Source organism: Coregonus lavaretus (assembly GCF_964263955.1).
Source record: "Coregonus lavaretus genome assembly, chromosome: 4".
NCBI classification, from domain to species: Eukaryota; Metazoa; Chordata; class Actinopteri; order Salmoniformes; family Salmonidae; genus Coregonus; species Coregonus lavaretus.
Genome location: NC_139991.1, coordinates 41,787,062 through 41,801,598, shown reverse-complemented (window position 1 = coordinate 41,801,598; position 14,537 = coordinate 41,787,062). Strand labels below are relative to the sequence as shown.

General features: G+C 44.7%; 1 protein-coding gene across 1 annotated transcript in view; it reads right to left on the bottom strand.

The window, feature by feature from the left end:
* Window positions 1-630: 630 nt before the first annotated feature.
* The window catches only part of LOC311128501 (nipped-B-like protein B), a 45,173-nt gene continuing 31,266 nt past the window's right edge, over window positions 631-14,537 (bottom strand). Inside the window, exons 18-47 of the mRNA XM_084160686.1 lie at window positions 14,219-14,450; window positions 13,776-13,927; window positions 13,590-13,670; window positions 13,041-13,141; window positions 12,743-12,875; window positions 12,553-12,635; window positions 12,286-12,418; window positions 11,427-11,570; window positions 11,232-11,318; window positions 10,913-11,136; window positions 10,499-10,601; window positions 10,297-10,395; window positions 10,050-10,196; window positions 9,336-9,470; window positions 9,116-9,214; window positions 8,943-8,996; window positions 8,545-8,653; window positions 8,249-8,385; window positions 7,877-8,017; window positions 7,516-7,764; window positions 7,321-7,411; window positions 6,979-7,152; window positions 6,509-6,699; window positions 6,230-6,337; window positions 5,899-6,099; window positions 5,616-5,762; window positions 5,096-5,436; window positions 4,737-4,911; window positions 3,374-3,592; window positions 631-1,706 (exon numbers count right to left, since the gene is read on the bottom strand). Coding sequence (XP_084016812.1) covers window positions 1,344-1,706; window positions 3,374-3,592; window positions 4,737-4,911; window positions 5,096-5,436; window positions 5,616-5,762; window positions 5,899-6,099; window positions 6,230-6,337; window positions 6,509-6,699; window positions 6,979-7,152; window positions 7,321-7,411; window positions 7,516-7,764; window positions 7,877-8,017; window positions 8,249-8,385; window positions 8,545-8,653; window positions 8,943-8,996; window positions 9,116-9,214; window positions 9,336-9,470; window positions 10,050-10,196; window positions 10,297-10,395; window positions 10,499-10,601; window positions 10,913-11,136; window positions 11,232-11,318; window positions 11,427-11,570; window positions 12,286-12,418; window positions 12,553-12,635; window positions 12,743-12,875; window positions 13,041-13,141; window positions 13,590-13,670; window positions 13,776-13,927; window positions 14,219-14,450 — 4,653 coding nt within the window. The 3' untranslated portion in view covers window positions 631-1,343. The remainder of the gene's footprint in view (window positions 1,707-3,373; window positions 3,593-4,736; window positions 4,912-5,095; window positions 5,437-5,615; window positions 5,763-5,898; window positions 6,100-6,229; window positions 6,338-6,508; window positions 6,700-6,978; window positions 7,153-7,320; window positions 7,412-7,515; window positions 7,765-7,876; window positions 8,018-8,248; window positions 8,386-8,544; window positions 8,654-8,942; window positions 8,997-9,115; window positions 9,215-9,335; window positions 9,471-10,049; window positions 10,197-10,296; window positions 10,396-10,498; window positions 10,602-10,912; window positions 11,137-11,231; window positions 11,319-11,426; window positions 11,571-12,285; window positions 12,419-12,552; window positions 12,636-12,742; window positions 12,876-13,040; window positions 13,142-13,589; window positions 13,671-13,775; window positions 13,928-14,218; window positions 14,451-14,537) is intronic.

Genomic DNA, 14,537 nt, shown 5'->3' with positions numbered 1-14,537 from the left:
ACGGACACTGTAATGTCATTTTCTGTCCACTAAGAAGCGCCAGAGTCTTAGCTATAGTTTTGTACATGGTACATACCAGTTGAAGTACTCCCAGCAGGACCTTGTTTAAGGCTGAAACCAAAAGAGCAGCCATCTGACAGATTTGTTGGGACAGGCAACAAACTTTCTTTACGGCACAGAACCATATATTTATATTTCTCTGAATAGTCATTTTCTCATGTGGATCGTCTCTCTCATGTTTATAGAGTACACAATCCAGTTCATTACAGAAACTGTCAGTGGCATTCAGAAACACAAGATACCAGAGGGATTCGCCCCTGCAACTGAGTTGATGAGCGATGGATTTGAGTTCTCCCGAGTTGCAGACAACTAGGTAATCAAACACGGTGGACTACTAAACTACCACAATAAACCCAAGACAAAATTGACCATATTACAATTATACTACTAGGGAAACAAAATACTATCGCCCTTTCCATCATCCTGGACCTTCCACGTCTTAAATCAAAAACAGAAGGAAAAAAAAGTACAAAAATGACAAACAAATGACAAGTTGACAACAGATACTGCATGGTGGCGCAACATCCCCATGAAAAAAATAAAATAAATTCAAACGCAAACGAGACAAGTAACAAAGAGAAGTACAAAATTTATTGCAGTATTTGCTCCGCCAGAAGTGCTGGCGATTCCTTTTCGCTCTCTTGGGTGACCTAATACATCAAAATCTAAATTTACAAAAAACTCCCCTGCATGTAGGCCACATATACTGCATGCTTCGCTTTCAACCGAATAAATTATATCCAAGAGACTCCATTGTACAGCATGGGTAAACAAATAAAGGGAATAAAACAAAGTAAAATGTAAAAGTTTTAAAAATAGCTTCCCTGGAAACTAAGCTAAACTAAAGAAATCCATCCGGTGCTAGGTTAAACTCCAAGAACACTTTATTAAGAACATTAACAGACTAATTTTCAACATTCACTTTGTTTATTTTTTTTAACAGAATTTGTCAGCGATATAAACATTTTTTTGTTGTTAAACTATGATACAGTGGGAAAATCAAACAACCGAGTTGCTGCACAACAGCGAAGGAGCTCCCACACAATGTTTTCCAAACATTTCCTTCTTGTGTTTTTTCTGTTTAACTTAAACATATCCTGGATCCAGATTAAATGTTCATCACAGACCAAAAGTTCACAATACTTGCTCTCTATCTCGTGCTTACGTTTCATGTTTTGCGTGTCTGTAGTATGTTTGTATTTTCTGTATTTGAAAAACGTTGGTTCCTCATAATAAGAGTTTGGCTGCAAATAGTTTGTCTGTGAGAGTAACCATATAGTCGATTAGGAAGTTCCGTCCTTGGCTGAGTACAGTGACCGTAAAGTATGCACCACTCTGTTCGTCAGCTTGTGTGCACTAGTCAAGGCGATTTTCTTGTAAATAATGTCAGATTCCTTGATAGTGTCCACCCAAGGCACAGTTTTGCGTCCGTCCCGTTTCTTAGCCTCAGCCCACACTCCAGAGTAGGAGCCAGCCATCCAGTGCACCCTGTAGCCCGTATTGGTCTTCTGGATGACGCGGGCGATCTGTGGCCGGTCCTTGTACTTGGGGCAGCAGAGGGCGATGACGTCCATGGAACCTAACGTCTCGTTCATGTGACCTGATGCCTCCGCAGAGTCGCCGTGCTTCCTGGATCTTCGTGATGACTGGGGAAAGAAACAGCAGTGTTACAACAGACACAGCATCCCTTTACTACAACACCCAGCTAACTACTGCACACGAGGGCAGTGAGAGTGCAGTGCCTTCAGAAAGTATTCTCACCCCATGACGATTTCCACATTTTGTTGTGTTACAGCCTGAATTTAAAATTGATTAAATTGAGATGTGTTGTCACTGGCCTACACACACACACACAATACCCCATAATGTCAAAGTGAAATGTTTACAAATTCATGAAAAATGTAAAGCTTTAATGTCTTGAGTCATTCAACCCCTTTGTTATGGATAGCCTACATAAGGTCAGGAGTAAAAATTAGCTTAACAAATCACATAAGTTGCATGTAGTGTTTAACATCATTTTTGAATGACTACCTCATCTCTGTAGCCCACACATACAATTATCTGTAAGGTCCCTCAGTCGAGCAGTGAATTTCAAACACAGATTCAACCACAAAGACCAGGGAGTTTTTTTCCCAATGCCTTGCAAAGAAGACCACCTATTGGTAGATGGGTAAAAAATAAAATAAAATGCACATTGAATACCCCTTTGACCATGGTGAAGTTATTAATTACACTTTGGTGGTGTATCAATACACCCAGTCAGGAAGGAAACCGCTCACCATGAGGCCAATGGTGTTACAGTTTAATGCTGTGATAGAAGAAAACTGAGGATGGATCAACATTGTAGTTCCTCCACAATACTAACCTAAATGACAGAGTAAAAAGAAGGAACAGAATAAAAATATTCCAAAAGATGCATCCTGTTCGCAACAAGGCACTAAAGTAACACTGCAAAAAATGTGGCAAAGCAATTCACTTTTTGTCCTGAACACAAAGTATTATGTTTGGGGCAAATCAATACAACACATTACTGAGTGAGTACCACTCTCCATATTTTGAAGCATAGTGGTGGCATCATGTTATGGGTATGCTTGTAATCGTTAAGGACTGGGGAGTTTTTCAGGATACTAAAGAAAAGGAATGGAGCTAAGCAAAGGCAAAATCCTATAGGAAAACCTGGTTCAGTCTGCTTTCCACCAGACACTGGGAGATTAATTCACCTTTCAGCAGGACAATAACCTAAAACACAAGGTCAAATCTACACTGGAGTTGCTTACCAAGAAGATAGTCTATATTTCTGAGTGGCCGAGTTACAGTTTTGACTTAAATCTACTTGAAAATCTATGGCAAGACCTGAAAATGGTTGTCTAGCAATGATCAACAACCAATTTGAGAATATGAAGAATTTTGAAAAGAATAATGGGAAAATGTTGCACAATCCAGGTGTGGAAAGCTCTTAAGAGACTTACCCAGAAAGACTCACAGCTGTAATCACTGCCAAAGGTGCTTTTACAAAGTATTGCATTTTATGTAAATTAGATATCTGTATTTAATTTTCAAGAAATGTGCAAAAATGTCTAAAAACATGTTTTCACTTCGTCATTATGGGGAATTGTGTGTAGATAGGTGAGAAAGAAATGGATGTAATCCATTTTGAATTCAGGCTGTAACAACAAAATGTGGAATAAGTCAAGGAGTATGAATACTTTCTGAAGGCACTGTAGGTTTCAGTAGCCAACATGGCAGTCATCAGTCTTCTAAAAAGTAATTGAACAGGGACAATAACAGCTGCAATAGGCTGCTTGGGGCTCACCCCTGGGGTTCGCTCTTCTCCGTCGCTCTCGTCGTCATCGTCCGTCTCTATAGGAGCCTGGTGGTGGTTCTTGTGGTCCTGGTGGTGGTTCTTGTGGTCCTGGTGGCTGGGCCCTCCCAGCAGTGAAGTGATGGCTTTGTTTCTGGCGTTGGCGCTGGCCGACGCCTCACCTTCCTCATCCTCTTCATCAGGGTCCAAGTGCTCCATCAGTAACTTGAACTGAGAGAGACAAGAATGTTAACCAGTCTACTGCGCTCAGAGACAATGCTACTTCGCCTTACTTCGATCATCAACTAGATTCAGCCGCAGGCAGTTTTTTTTCTTGAGCTGATTGTCGGAGGGCCGGAACATTATGACAAATAATTTGTAGACTGCAAATTGACCGCAAGAAGCCCAAAAAAACAGATATAATGTTTGCAAATTGACTGCAAGAAGACCAAAACAGATAATGTTTGACAAAAACATAATAATTTCAAACCTTGCTTACATTTGTATATGATCACGTGTCTCTCTATTATGCGTGGGAATACTTGGGAACAGATTTCTTAAATTACTTGGAGCTGATTTCCTGGTGTTTTTACAGTCCCTTTTCTGTTGTTGTAATTTATACCCCCTTTTCTCCCCAATTTCATGATTACGATCTTGTTTCATCGTCGCAACTTCCCAACGGGCTCGGGAGATCTGAAGGTCGAGTCTTGCGTCCTCCAAAACATTACCCCCCAAGCCGCGCTTCTTAACACCCGCTCACTTAACCCGGAATCCAGATGCACCAATGTGTCGGAGGAAACACTGTTAAACTGACCACCGAAGTCAGCCTGCAGGCGCCCTGCCCACCAGAAGGAGTCACTAGAGCGCGATGAGCCAAGTAAAGCCCCCCCGGCCAAACCTTCCCCTAACCCGGACGATGCTGGGCCAATTGTGCGCCGCCCTATGGGACTCCCGGTCACGGCCGATTGTGACACAGCCTAGGATCGAACCCCAGGCTTTAGTGACGCCGCAACACTGCGATGCAGTGCCTTAGACCGCTGCGCCACTCGGGAAGCCGTTTTTACAGTCAAATATGTCCAACAATAATAATAAAAAATAGGAAAAAAATGTGGGGCTCAGAAAACTTTGTGGGCCAAATAAAACCACTCACGGGCCACCAGTTGGGGAACCCTGTCTTACTGCATACACCTTTTACAAACTACAAAAGGAACACCATCTGGCTCAATTCCATTTCAATTCAGTAAATTCAGGAAGTAAACTGAAATTCCAATCCCAATTTTCCTAAACTTCATTACTTCCTTTATAGCACCAAAACAAAACAACTCAAGAGACTTTCAGAAAAAAGGAAATGTGGTCAGTGAGAGTGATCTCTTACATCTAGGTACTGTTTGACGATCCTCCTCTTGATGTCGTAGGTCAGTTCTACGTTGGCCAGGTCAGAAGTTAGGAAGTCCAATGTCTGGCGTGGGCTGAAGTGCACGTGACTCTTCCTGTTAACAGCCTTCTCGTACACCTTGGCCGATTCCGTCGGAGAGTACTTCTGGATTTTACTACAGGGGGCGGATGAAGAGGTTGAGTTTAGGTTATTTCTTCATTAACTGAGAAATTGGCATGACAACATAAAAAGACAGAAGACATATCAGTATCATATTGTGATCTTCCAAGCTCGGTCTCGTCCAGTGAGGCAGTAAGGTGAGATGTTATGTAGTTGTGTTCCTCCTGGCATTGACGTACCTGTCTGAGAAGCCATAGAGGTTCTTTAGGTGCTGCTTGAGAACCAACAGCAGAAGGATACCCTGTGAGGCGTTGGCAAAGTCCAGCAGAGGGATAGGGTTGTCAGGCAGACGTTGCATCACCTTGTCCAAGTCCTCCATCTCCAGGTCAGAGTCAGAGTCTGACTCCACGGGGGCATGGGCCCGGTGTTTGGGCTTCTTGGGCCTGTGGACCACCTCATCGTCCTCGTCACTGCTGTTGGAGCGGCTGCTGTGACGCTCCTCCTCAGAGTTATCCTCCTCCGAGTGGTACTTCCTCTCCTTCGGCTTCTTCTCCCGCCGCCTCGGCTCTTTGAGAAGGGACTGCAGAGAGGACAGAGGAGTGAGTCAGTCATTCACAACCAAACAAAAGCTATTGTTGGGGATTATTATAAGATATACAACCCACTATAGCTTGTATGTCTTTAAAAGTCACATTATAGGTAGTGTTTTTACAAACCAGTGCACGTGTGGCTACGTGTGATCTTGTGTGCATGACCTACCTCCTTAAAGGACTGCAGCAGGTTGCTGCCGGACACAGACAGGGTGATGTCTATGTGGTGCATGATGAACAGGGGCTCCTCCTGGCTCTGGTAGGGGAAACAGGCCAGGTTGTCTGCCATGTACAGGAGCATGTTCACCTCCATCTTCTGCAGGGGGAAAAGTCACAATAACAACCATTACCTTCACCAAACGGATCATTTTGTCTATCTGTTCATTCTGTCTATGTATACTGCTATAATACTGATTCTTCTCAATGTGTATCTAGGGGAAGAAGGGACTCACCGAGCTGTCATCAAACAGGTTGAGCAGTGAGATCAGGAAGGCTCGTCTGTGCTGCCGGTTGGATCGGACCATAGAGAAGAGGTGGGCGCAGAGGGCAGAGGTGGTCTCGTCCTGCCGGTAGCCACGGATCACCGTACCCTTAGCTGACCAGATAGCCTGCTGTACCTGGTAGGACATTTTCATCCCCGCCACGGCCTTCATCTGGACACACACAACCAAACACAATACATTATACATTGATAACATACAGTAGATGATTACACTACCAGCCTGTTGAGAGGCCAGGCCACTCTTCCTACCCTGAGACCAGCCCACAGACAGAAACACTCACATGGATGAAGCCGGTGTACTTCTTATCAATCTCCACCAGCTGCTGGTCAGCCTTGTTCCTCATGGTGGGCTCTGGGTCCGTTCCCATGGCAATCAGGTAGGGCACACACTGAAAAAGAAGATGGGTCAACAGCAGTACAAAACTGTTGCCAACAGTGATACTTTCCTCCATTTTAAATCACACATTTATTTTTTACATGGCCAGAGTTTAAGAATGATTTGTCTGAGAAGAGTAGCCAGCCCAATGGTATACTGTATGGGTTTCTGAGGTGTCATGTACCTGCACAGGATGGATGAGGCCCTGGTTGAGCGTCAGGGCGATGACGTTGAGGGCAAAGTGTCGTACGTTGGACTGTGTGTGGAAGAAGGCCTCCAGCACCTGCTTCAGGTATAGCTGCATGATGGAGCTGCTCATGCCTGACGAGATGTCCCCCATCTCCTTCAGGTCCTCCTGCTTCGACAGCTTCTTCCCTGCAGACGCACAAAGACAAGAACGATTAGGAACCCTGAGCCTGGTTCAGCCGTATGGAAACTAGCCACTAGACATCATGGAGGCATGCCCTAACTAACGCATCCAATATTCTTAGCCTCATTCTAACACTTGAATATATTGCTGTGCTTGTGTGGAGTTCTCTTCTACCTGTATTGATGTGAATAAATGAACTTTTGCTAGGGCACTCTATTTTGAAAGTCACTTTGGATAAGGAAATTGCATATATTAGATTGAATGGACGCAGAGGTGAGACTCACACTGTTGGTCGGCCTCCTGCATGCGAGAATCCTCCTCCTGCAGATATGTCTGCAGGTTCTTCAGCACCTGGATCTTCAGGTTGACAGAGCTCTTCCTGTCCGACAGGATGCCGTTATACAGACTCTTGACATCCTGCATGAACATCAGCCCTGGGTACTGGATGAACTGGAAGCCTGGAGAACGGAGAGAGGGGGATGGGGTGTAAGAGTGGAGGAATATCAGCACAAGCACTGAGGAGCCAGGGGAACAAAAGCCATTGGTGGTGGATGACAGAAGTTTGAAAAGTGTCATTGTTAGAACAACTAGTGGTCTGTGCTAGGGTGAAGTAAGGTTAGCTTTACCTAGACCAATGATGGCCTTGGTCTGAACTTCCTCATCTTCATGCTTGGTGAAGTACAGCAGAAGTTCCATCACTTTGTCCTTTATCACAACCTGAAGGGAAAAAGCAACAGCGATTGACAATACATCAAGTATTCAGGTCTTTAAACATCCCCAACAATACAAACATATATCTCCCTTCTATTTCCTGGCCCTACCTTGCTGGGGCCCTTGAACTCCTCCTGGTCAAAGTCAAAGTGGCGACAGAGCGCCCCCACAGTGAACAGCGAGCGCAGCAAGGCTGGTTTGTTGGCAGCCAGAACAGGGTTGTTGGAATCCTCTGAGTGCTGGGTCTTCAGCTTGGTCAGGGCACCATAGTAACGGTTGAAACAAGCCCAAACAAACTTGTAGTTGTGAGTGACCCTGTTCACCACAGCTCCAAGACAGCTCACACAGTGTTGCACAACCTAAGAAACAAGAGTACAGATAAAAAACCGGTCCTTCACATTTGGTTGGTTCATTCACGGTTATTTTAGTATTGAACCTGGCTACAAGCTGTAGCCTTTACTAGAGATGTACCGTCATGCCGTATTTGATGATGAGCTTCATCAGGTCTTCCTCTATGGTGGTGAGGAAGGTCTCAGAGGGGTGCTCCATCAGAGGGATCACCAGCTCCAGGATCTTGGCCACGTTACAGATCACCATGAAGTCACTCTGGGTCTGGAAACCAGATAAAATGCATATTGATACAGTCAGAGAGAATTCTAATGCGAGACTAAACTTGACCTGTTGGTCATGTTGTTGTTTAAAACTTGTACTGACAATGACCAACCACTAGATGGCCCTAGAGCTCTTTGTAAAAATCAAGTGGCTACTTTTTTGCTTGAACTTTCTTACACCGGTCTCAATGTTTCAACAAATTGAGGAGAGAAGGTTTGCGTGGGTCCTTACGTTGCACTTGGTGGTGAGGTAAGGCTGCATGGTCATGGCATGTTTGACCATCAGCTGGGCTCGATTCTTACTGAACAGGAATAAGGTGGTGATGCAGGACACCAGACGATTAGAGTTCACCCCCTTGTTCTCAATGTCTGAAACACCAACAGAAACACAGATCCTTCCTTCAGTCTCAACTGGACTTTCTTTCTCACAGTCCATGAGAGTTTATCATATCTTAAAAATCAACAGTACATTGATGTGTCAGTTTAAATGGTGACTTGCAAAATCTAAACTGTGAGGGAGCTCCATACCAGCGAGAGACTCTTCGTATTTGAGGATGTGTTCCACTAGATTGTCCACCAGCTGAACGCAGGCCTTTCTGGCTGGTTTATAGGAAGCATCTTCCTCCGTCTTCAGCAGCTAAACACAGTAAGTAAGGGGGAGGTTGTGAGATGAGGCACACAACATAAGTCTTTCTGGAACTCGTTTGCAACAGCTCTCATTAGAGAAAACTGATATGAACAAGTCACAGTAGACGTTTCAAGGACAACCTGGAGTAAACAGCATAACTTTCCGCTGTGCTTAATACTCTCCACGACTACAAATAAATGTGACATCAATGAACCTGAGCCAATGCAAAAAAAGTTATGAATGTGACTCGAGGCCAACTACCACCATGTAACACACTCAGACAACTGGAAATACTCACGTTTTGAAGCAGCTGCTCAAACCAGTCATAACCTGTATCTTTGCATGCAGACACCTAGGAAAAATTATGTCATCAGGCAACCCTCAAATACAGTGACGCCGACTGAGATGTACATTGGAAAGTTATTTGTCAGTTTGATAGTTCAGTGCTCAGCTTTGAGCCCTGGAACTCACCACGTCTGTGATGTTGAGGATCTTGCGGGTCATGGCGTCTTTATCGTGATTGGGTGTAGGGGTGAACCAGAGTTTCTGGAAGGTCTCATTCACAAGTTTCTGAAGAAGAAAGTGGAGCAAACTTAGAAATGTGCACAGAAACGACAGGTAACGTTCTGCAGCCCTGTGAAGTATCCATTCACAAATGAAACTCAGACATTTATTACAGATGCAGACAAACCTTGATGCCCTCCTCGTCATTGACCCTGCGAATCATCTTGACACACATCTCAGTGATCTTGTTGAATGTGGGTTGCTCCAGACAGATGTCTCTCAGGATCTTGATCACCCTCTTCCTCACACTGATACCCGTGTCCTAGAAACAAGAGGGGTGTAAATGAGTACGGATGGGAATGCAACATCCACCATATTTACACATTTTCACTCCAGGGCTACCTCGACATTTTCTGAAATTACTTTACAAGCGATCATAATATATATTATCCAAAATAAATGTAACATTGAATAAATCATATCATATTAACAAAACGACAATCTGAGTTACTTTTGTTGAGTAGAGGAGAAATGATAGCTGTTCATCTGCATTTTGTTTACATTTGAGAAGCCTGCAGTTCTCCAGCAGAGCCCTGGGTGGCAGTGTGGAGAAAATAATATTACCTTAGGTGAACTTTTACACTTGGAATGAACTCTCAGCTAGAGGTGGCAAGTGTCATCTGCCCAGTTCCATTTCTCAGTACTGTGTGTGAGCTGATACCTTCTCATGTTCCTACAGCCCATAGAAAGGGCTCTGAGGCATGTTATCCTCTCTAACAGCTTGTTTGAGTAACTCACAGCAGTGTTTAGGGTGTCACGCTGTGACTCCGTATCTGTGCATAAAGATGTGTGATAGCCTGCTTGCTCAGGTGTGTATTATTAGTGTGTGTGTGTTAGTTACCAGTATCCTCTCGATCAGCATGTCGTAGTACTGCTCTGTGAGCTGGGGTCTGCTCAGCACAAAGCGCCCCAGCAGCTCCACTGCAGCCTCGCGTACACTGGTAGAGTTGTCCATCAGACGACCATGGACCCCGCGCTGCATGTCCAACTGATGAGAGGAGAAGAGTGAGGAGACACTTATGTACAGACAAACAGGCTCGGAGTATATATAGGTGGATCAGTTTTAGTGTTGGGTAGAGCAGACTCACCCTGGCTAGAATACTGGGGTCTACAGCCACCACCTCTGACAAACACTTCATGGCTTTAGTTCTGACAGCTATGGCACTCTCCCCCAGCACTCTCAGGATCTGTTTGAGAGGAGCAAGAGGGAACAGGGATCCATTCTTTACAAACCATACACAGAGCACCAAGTTTACCATACGCAGTAATTAAATCAAATCACACTCTTACCTGTGTTAAATAAATATCGAAGCTCTGCGCGAACGGCCTCATAGAGGCCAAATATCTGACAATCAGGCAGGAGTCGTCATAGTCCACAGTGTCAGAGTTCATCCTGTGGGGGAAGAGAGGAACAGAAGAACACATTTGAGAAAAGAGACACAGGCCAACATTGAGGTTGAGGCACATTCACATTTTAGTCATTTAGCAGAAACTCTTATCCAGAGCGACTTATAGGAGCAATTAGGGTTAAGTGCCTTGCTCAAGTGCACATCGACAGGTTTCTCACCTAGTCGGCTCAGGGATTTGAACCAGCAATCTTTCGGTTACTGTCCCAACACTCTTAACCGCTAGGCTACCCTGCCGCCCCCATGACAGCATTGTGATGTGTACTGACTGAGTGGGACAGCGTGGGTTGAGTCCTACCTCAGTGTGCTGAACTGCGAGGGCGCGGTCTTGATGATGTTGCGGAGATACTTCTTGCGGGCCTCAGCTCTCTGCATGATCTCTCCGGTGGTCTCGATGTCCTTGGCGTGGTGCTGGCCTTCAGAAGAGTCCTCGTCCCCTCGCTGGTTCTGAGACTTCATGGCCTTGTCTGTCTCTGTCAAAGTGTCCCTGAACCACTGAGCTATGTAGAACTTCCTGGCAAACTGAGGAGTAGCAGCAGAAATCAAGAGTTACACCTCTCATCTGACCCGTAAGTAATTGGCAGTTATTACTACAGTATGTCATTAAACACACTCACAACTAGAGATGGATCCGTCTCTGCGTTCTCATCCATGTAGTCCAACAGGGCTTTCTGCAGCTGCTGGGTCTCATCGTTGCCTTGGGTCTGGGTTGGAAATACAGCAAGAATATTGAGGATGAGGTTGAGCATTGTCATAGTCAAACTAAATGTGGGTCTGTGTTCAGTTTGCTCTGTGTTTGACTGAACATTTACCTCTCTGAGGATGCGGTCAATGGAGCGCTGGTCCATCTGGCTGGTGACTGCGTCTTTACGCAGGCGGGCAGCGACCGTGCCCAGGTAGTCCAGCGATGCCACCCTCAGAGCCATCTCCGTCTGCTTATTACTGAACTGGTGTACCTGGAACAGAGGATCGGGAGAAGAGTGTGTCATTCAGGCTGTTATTTTTTCCCACAACAGCAAAGAACTCACCAGAGTAGGGATGGGCTTTTGAAAGAATGTAACTATTCGAATAATATCAATGTAGAGATGTAGCTAGCTAGCTAATTGAGGCTATAATACGCAGCACTCCCCAAATAACAACAACTCCATTCAGATTCAACAACAGCCTACCTGTTGGTTGTTCGTTGTAGCCCACGCCTTCTCATTTAGCAAATTTTTTATTCCGTCATTTGTATACAATTTTGCTTAGAGATCTCTCACTTCACTTCACTTCACTTGCTACATACACATGGAACCTCTGCTGCTTTGATTGGCCGACAAAAACAAGCAGCTACACGCGTGAAACGTGGGTAGGCTACCGGTATGTCTTTTTTGTGTAGCGCACGTCATAAAAAATACATTTCAAAAGTTTGTTTTATTAAATTAAGAATTTCAAATGTCATGGTACTGTATATCCTTGTATGTAACAATGTCACAGACAATTTAATAACATTTTGACAAAGCCTTTTCATTGTTAAAATAGTCCTATATTATTTTCTTATTTGTATGATTACTCACACGGATAACCGTGCCCATCCCTACACCAGAGGATTCCTATGTGCTTTTATCTCTACTGCTAGTCAATAACTGATTGATTTAGCTAATTATTTGTTTCTATGACGGATGGACTCACCAGTAGACGGCCCAGCAGACTGAGGAGAAGCTCTGAAGCTGGCCACTCTGGTTTGTTCACCGTAGACAGCAGGTCCTGGACAAAGTTCTCAAACAGAGGCCGGTAGTCCTCCTCTCCCTGCTTACTGCCACACCTGAAACACAGACAGAGGGAAGTTTGATCAAAGAGCTTACAGTATCATAACAGATATATTACACCATCTTCTAATAACAGTTACAATCTAGTTTGATTGTGAGAATGAAAGGCTGTTTAGAGAGATCATCTTACTTCTTTAGGAAGACAGACAGGAAGTTCTGAGCTGCTCTCATGGCCGTCTCATAAGAGTTAGTGATCAGGACATCTTGATCCACCTGGGAAAAGAGAGAGTGGTAGTGAACAAACAAAATACGGAAGTCTTTGGCCAAGAATTCTGTGGATTCATCACTAGTCCAGGTAGAACATGGCATCTCTAATGTACCTTCTTATTGTACTCATCGTCGTGACTGTCCCTGTTGTTGGGGAGGTGCACCACACACTGGATGAGCTGCAGCACCAGAGCTGTGACCATCTGGATGTACATGGGCTCCCCATCCTTATCACTGCTGTTCAGCCTAGGGATGCACACATAGACAAAGAAATACAGACAATTCATTTCAGCAGATAAACATGCTGAAAAGAAACAGAAAAGTATTTGAAAAATAAGATCAACTTCCTAACTTTCAAACTATGACATTGCTTGGTCTCTCGTGGCGCATGTTCTCTATAGGTGCAGTTACCTGAAGTTCCTGAGGCTGCGTTTGCTGGTGGGTAGTCTGGCCAGAGAGGTGAAGATCTCTTCCAGGATGAGCTGCCTGTGCTTCTCATAGCGAGAGAACACCTGAGGGAGATCAGGAGAAAAGGCTCATCATCAGAGTCACCTACACACACATTGTAATATTGTTATATTGTAAAGATTATTTTGTACATTTGTCACAATAGAGTAATAATGTATTGTATGATGAATTGTTTTATTTGACATAATTGTTCTAATCCTATTTGGACCCCAGGAAGTGTAGCTGCTGCCTTGGCAGCCGCTAATGGGGATCCTAATAAATACAAATAAATATAAGAGTTACCCTGACATTGCTATACATAATACATACACAATGAAAGGAAATATATTCTAGAGCAAATCCAGACTCCATGGGAAACCTGGTTTGAAGCACCACATCAACAGCAACCCTGGCACTGCTATATAAGGGCAGTATGTAATGGATGCACAATAAAGGGGACTTTATTCAAAAACAAAGGCAGAACTCAATGGGAACCCTGTTTTGGATTCTTACCGCAGTCACTAGTTTGATGGCACACAGCTGTAGCTCACTGACACTCTCCACAAAGAATGGAGTGATGCCCATGGAGGAGACCTCAGGTAAGGAGAAAGGGAGAGATGAGTCACAAGGTGAGCAGGGGTCAGAAAAGGTCAGAGGTCAAAGGTGACCCCAGGGATAGCACTAGGAGCGGCGTCTCACCTGTAGGATGGTGGTGTCAGTCAACAGCTGGATCTCCAGGAGCTCAGAGATGTTGCTGACGATGTCACACACCTTGTTGTAGAGCATGATGATCACCCTCTGTTTGTGTGTGGAGCTTTTAGCTCTCTTAGCCCTGGAGCTCAGCAAGCCACCTGGGGGGGAAGAGGAAAGACAATGAGAAAAACAAGGAATGGAGAGCAAAGACCCTCTCCACAGTCAGTCATGGCAGGAAAATGCATAACAGTGGCCCAGGTAGTTGTTCAGAGTGGATCACACTATGTTTATTCTTTACTTTAACCATCTTTCAAATGTTCTGGGTTCTCTGGTCTTGAACAGAGTGTATCAAGACTGTGACTGGTCATTTATATGGCCTATTCTCGCCACATTATGCTATGGCTTTGCGCCAATTGCTTTTGATAGTAAGGTGGGTTTAGGGTGCTGACCTCCATGAGGGTTCACTCTGTAGACAGGGTCATACTGAGGGTAGAGGGTGTTCTGCAGGTGAAACTTGGTGTACTGCAGCACCCTCTCAATCACGTCCTCAATGTACACCGCCTTGGGCATGCGGGACGACGTCATGATGTTGAGGGCCGTCAGACAGGCGTCAGCTGACTTGGTCACGCGCTCCATGATGAGGTCACGCCACAGCCGCTCCTCGTCTTCTGCGTCTGCGTCCTGTTGGACAGAGCGAGAAGACATTCAGACAAGTGGAACTTCTCCATGCTTTTAAAGCCAGGAGGAGACATAATGTGGGTCAGGAAA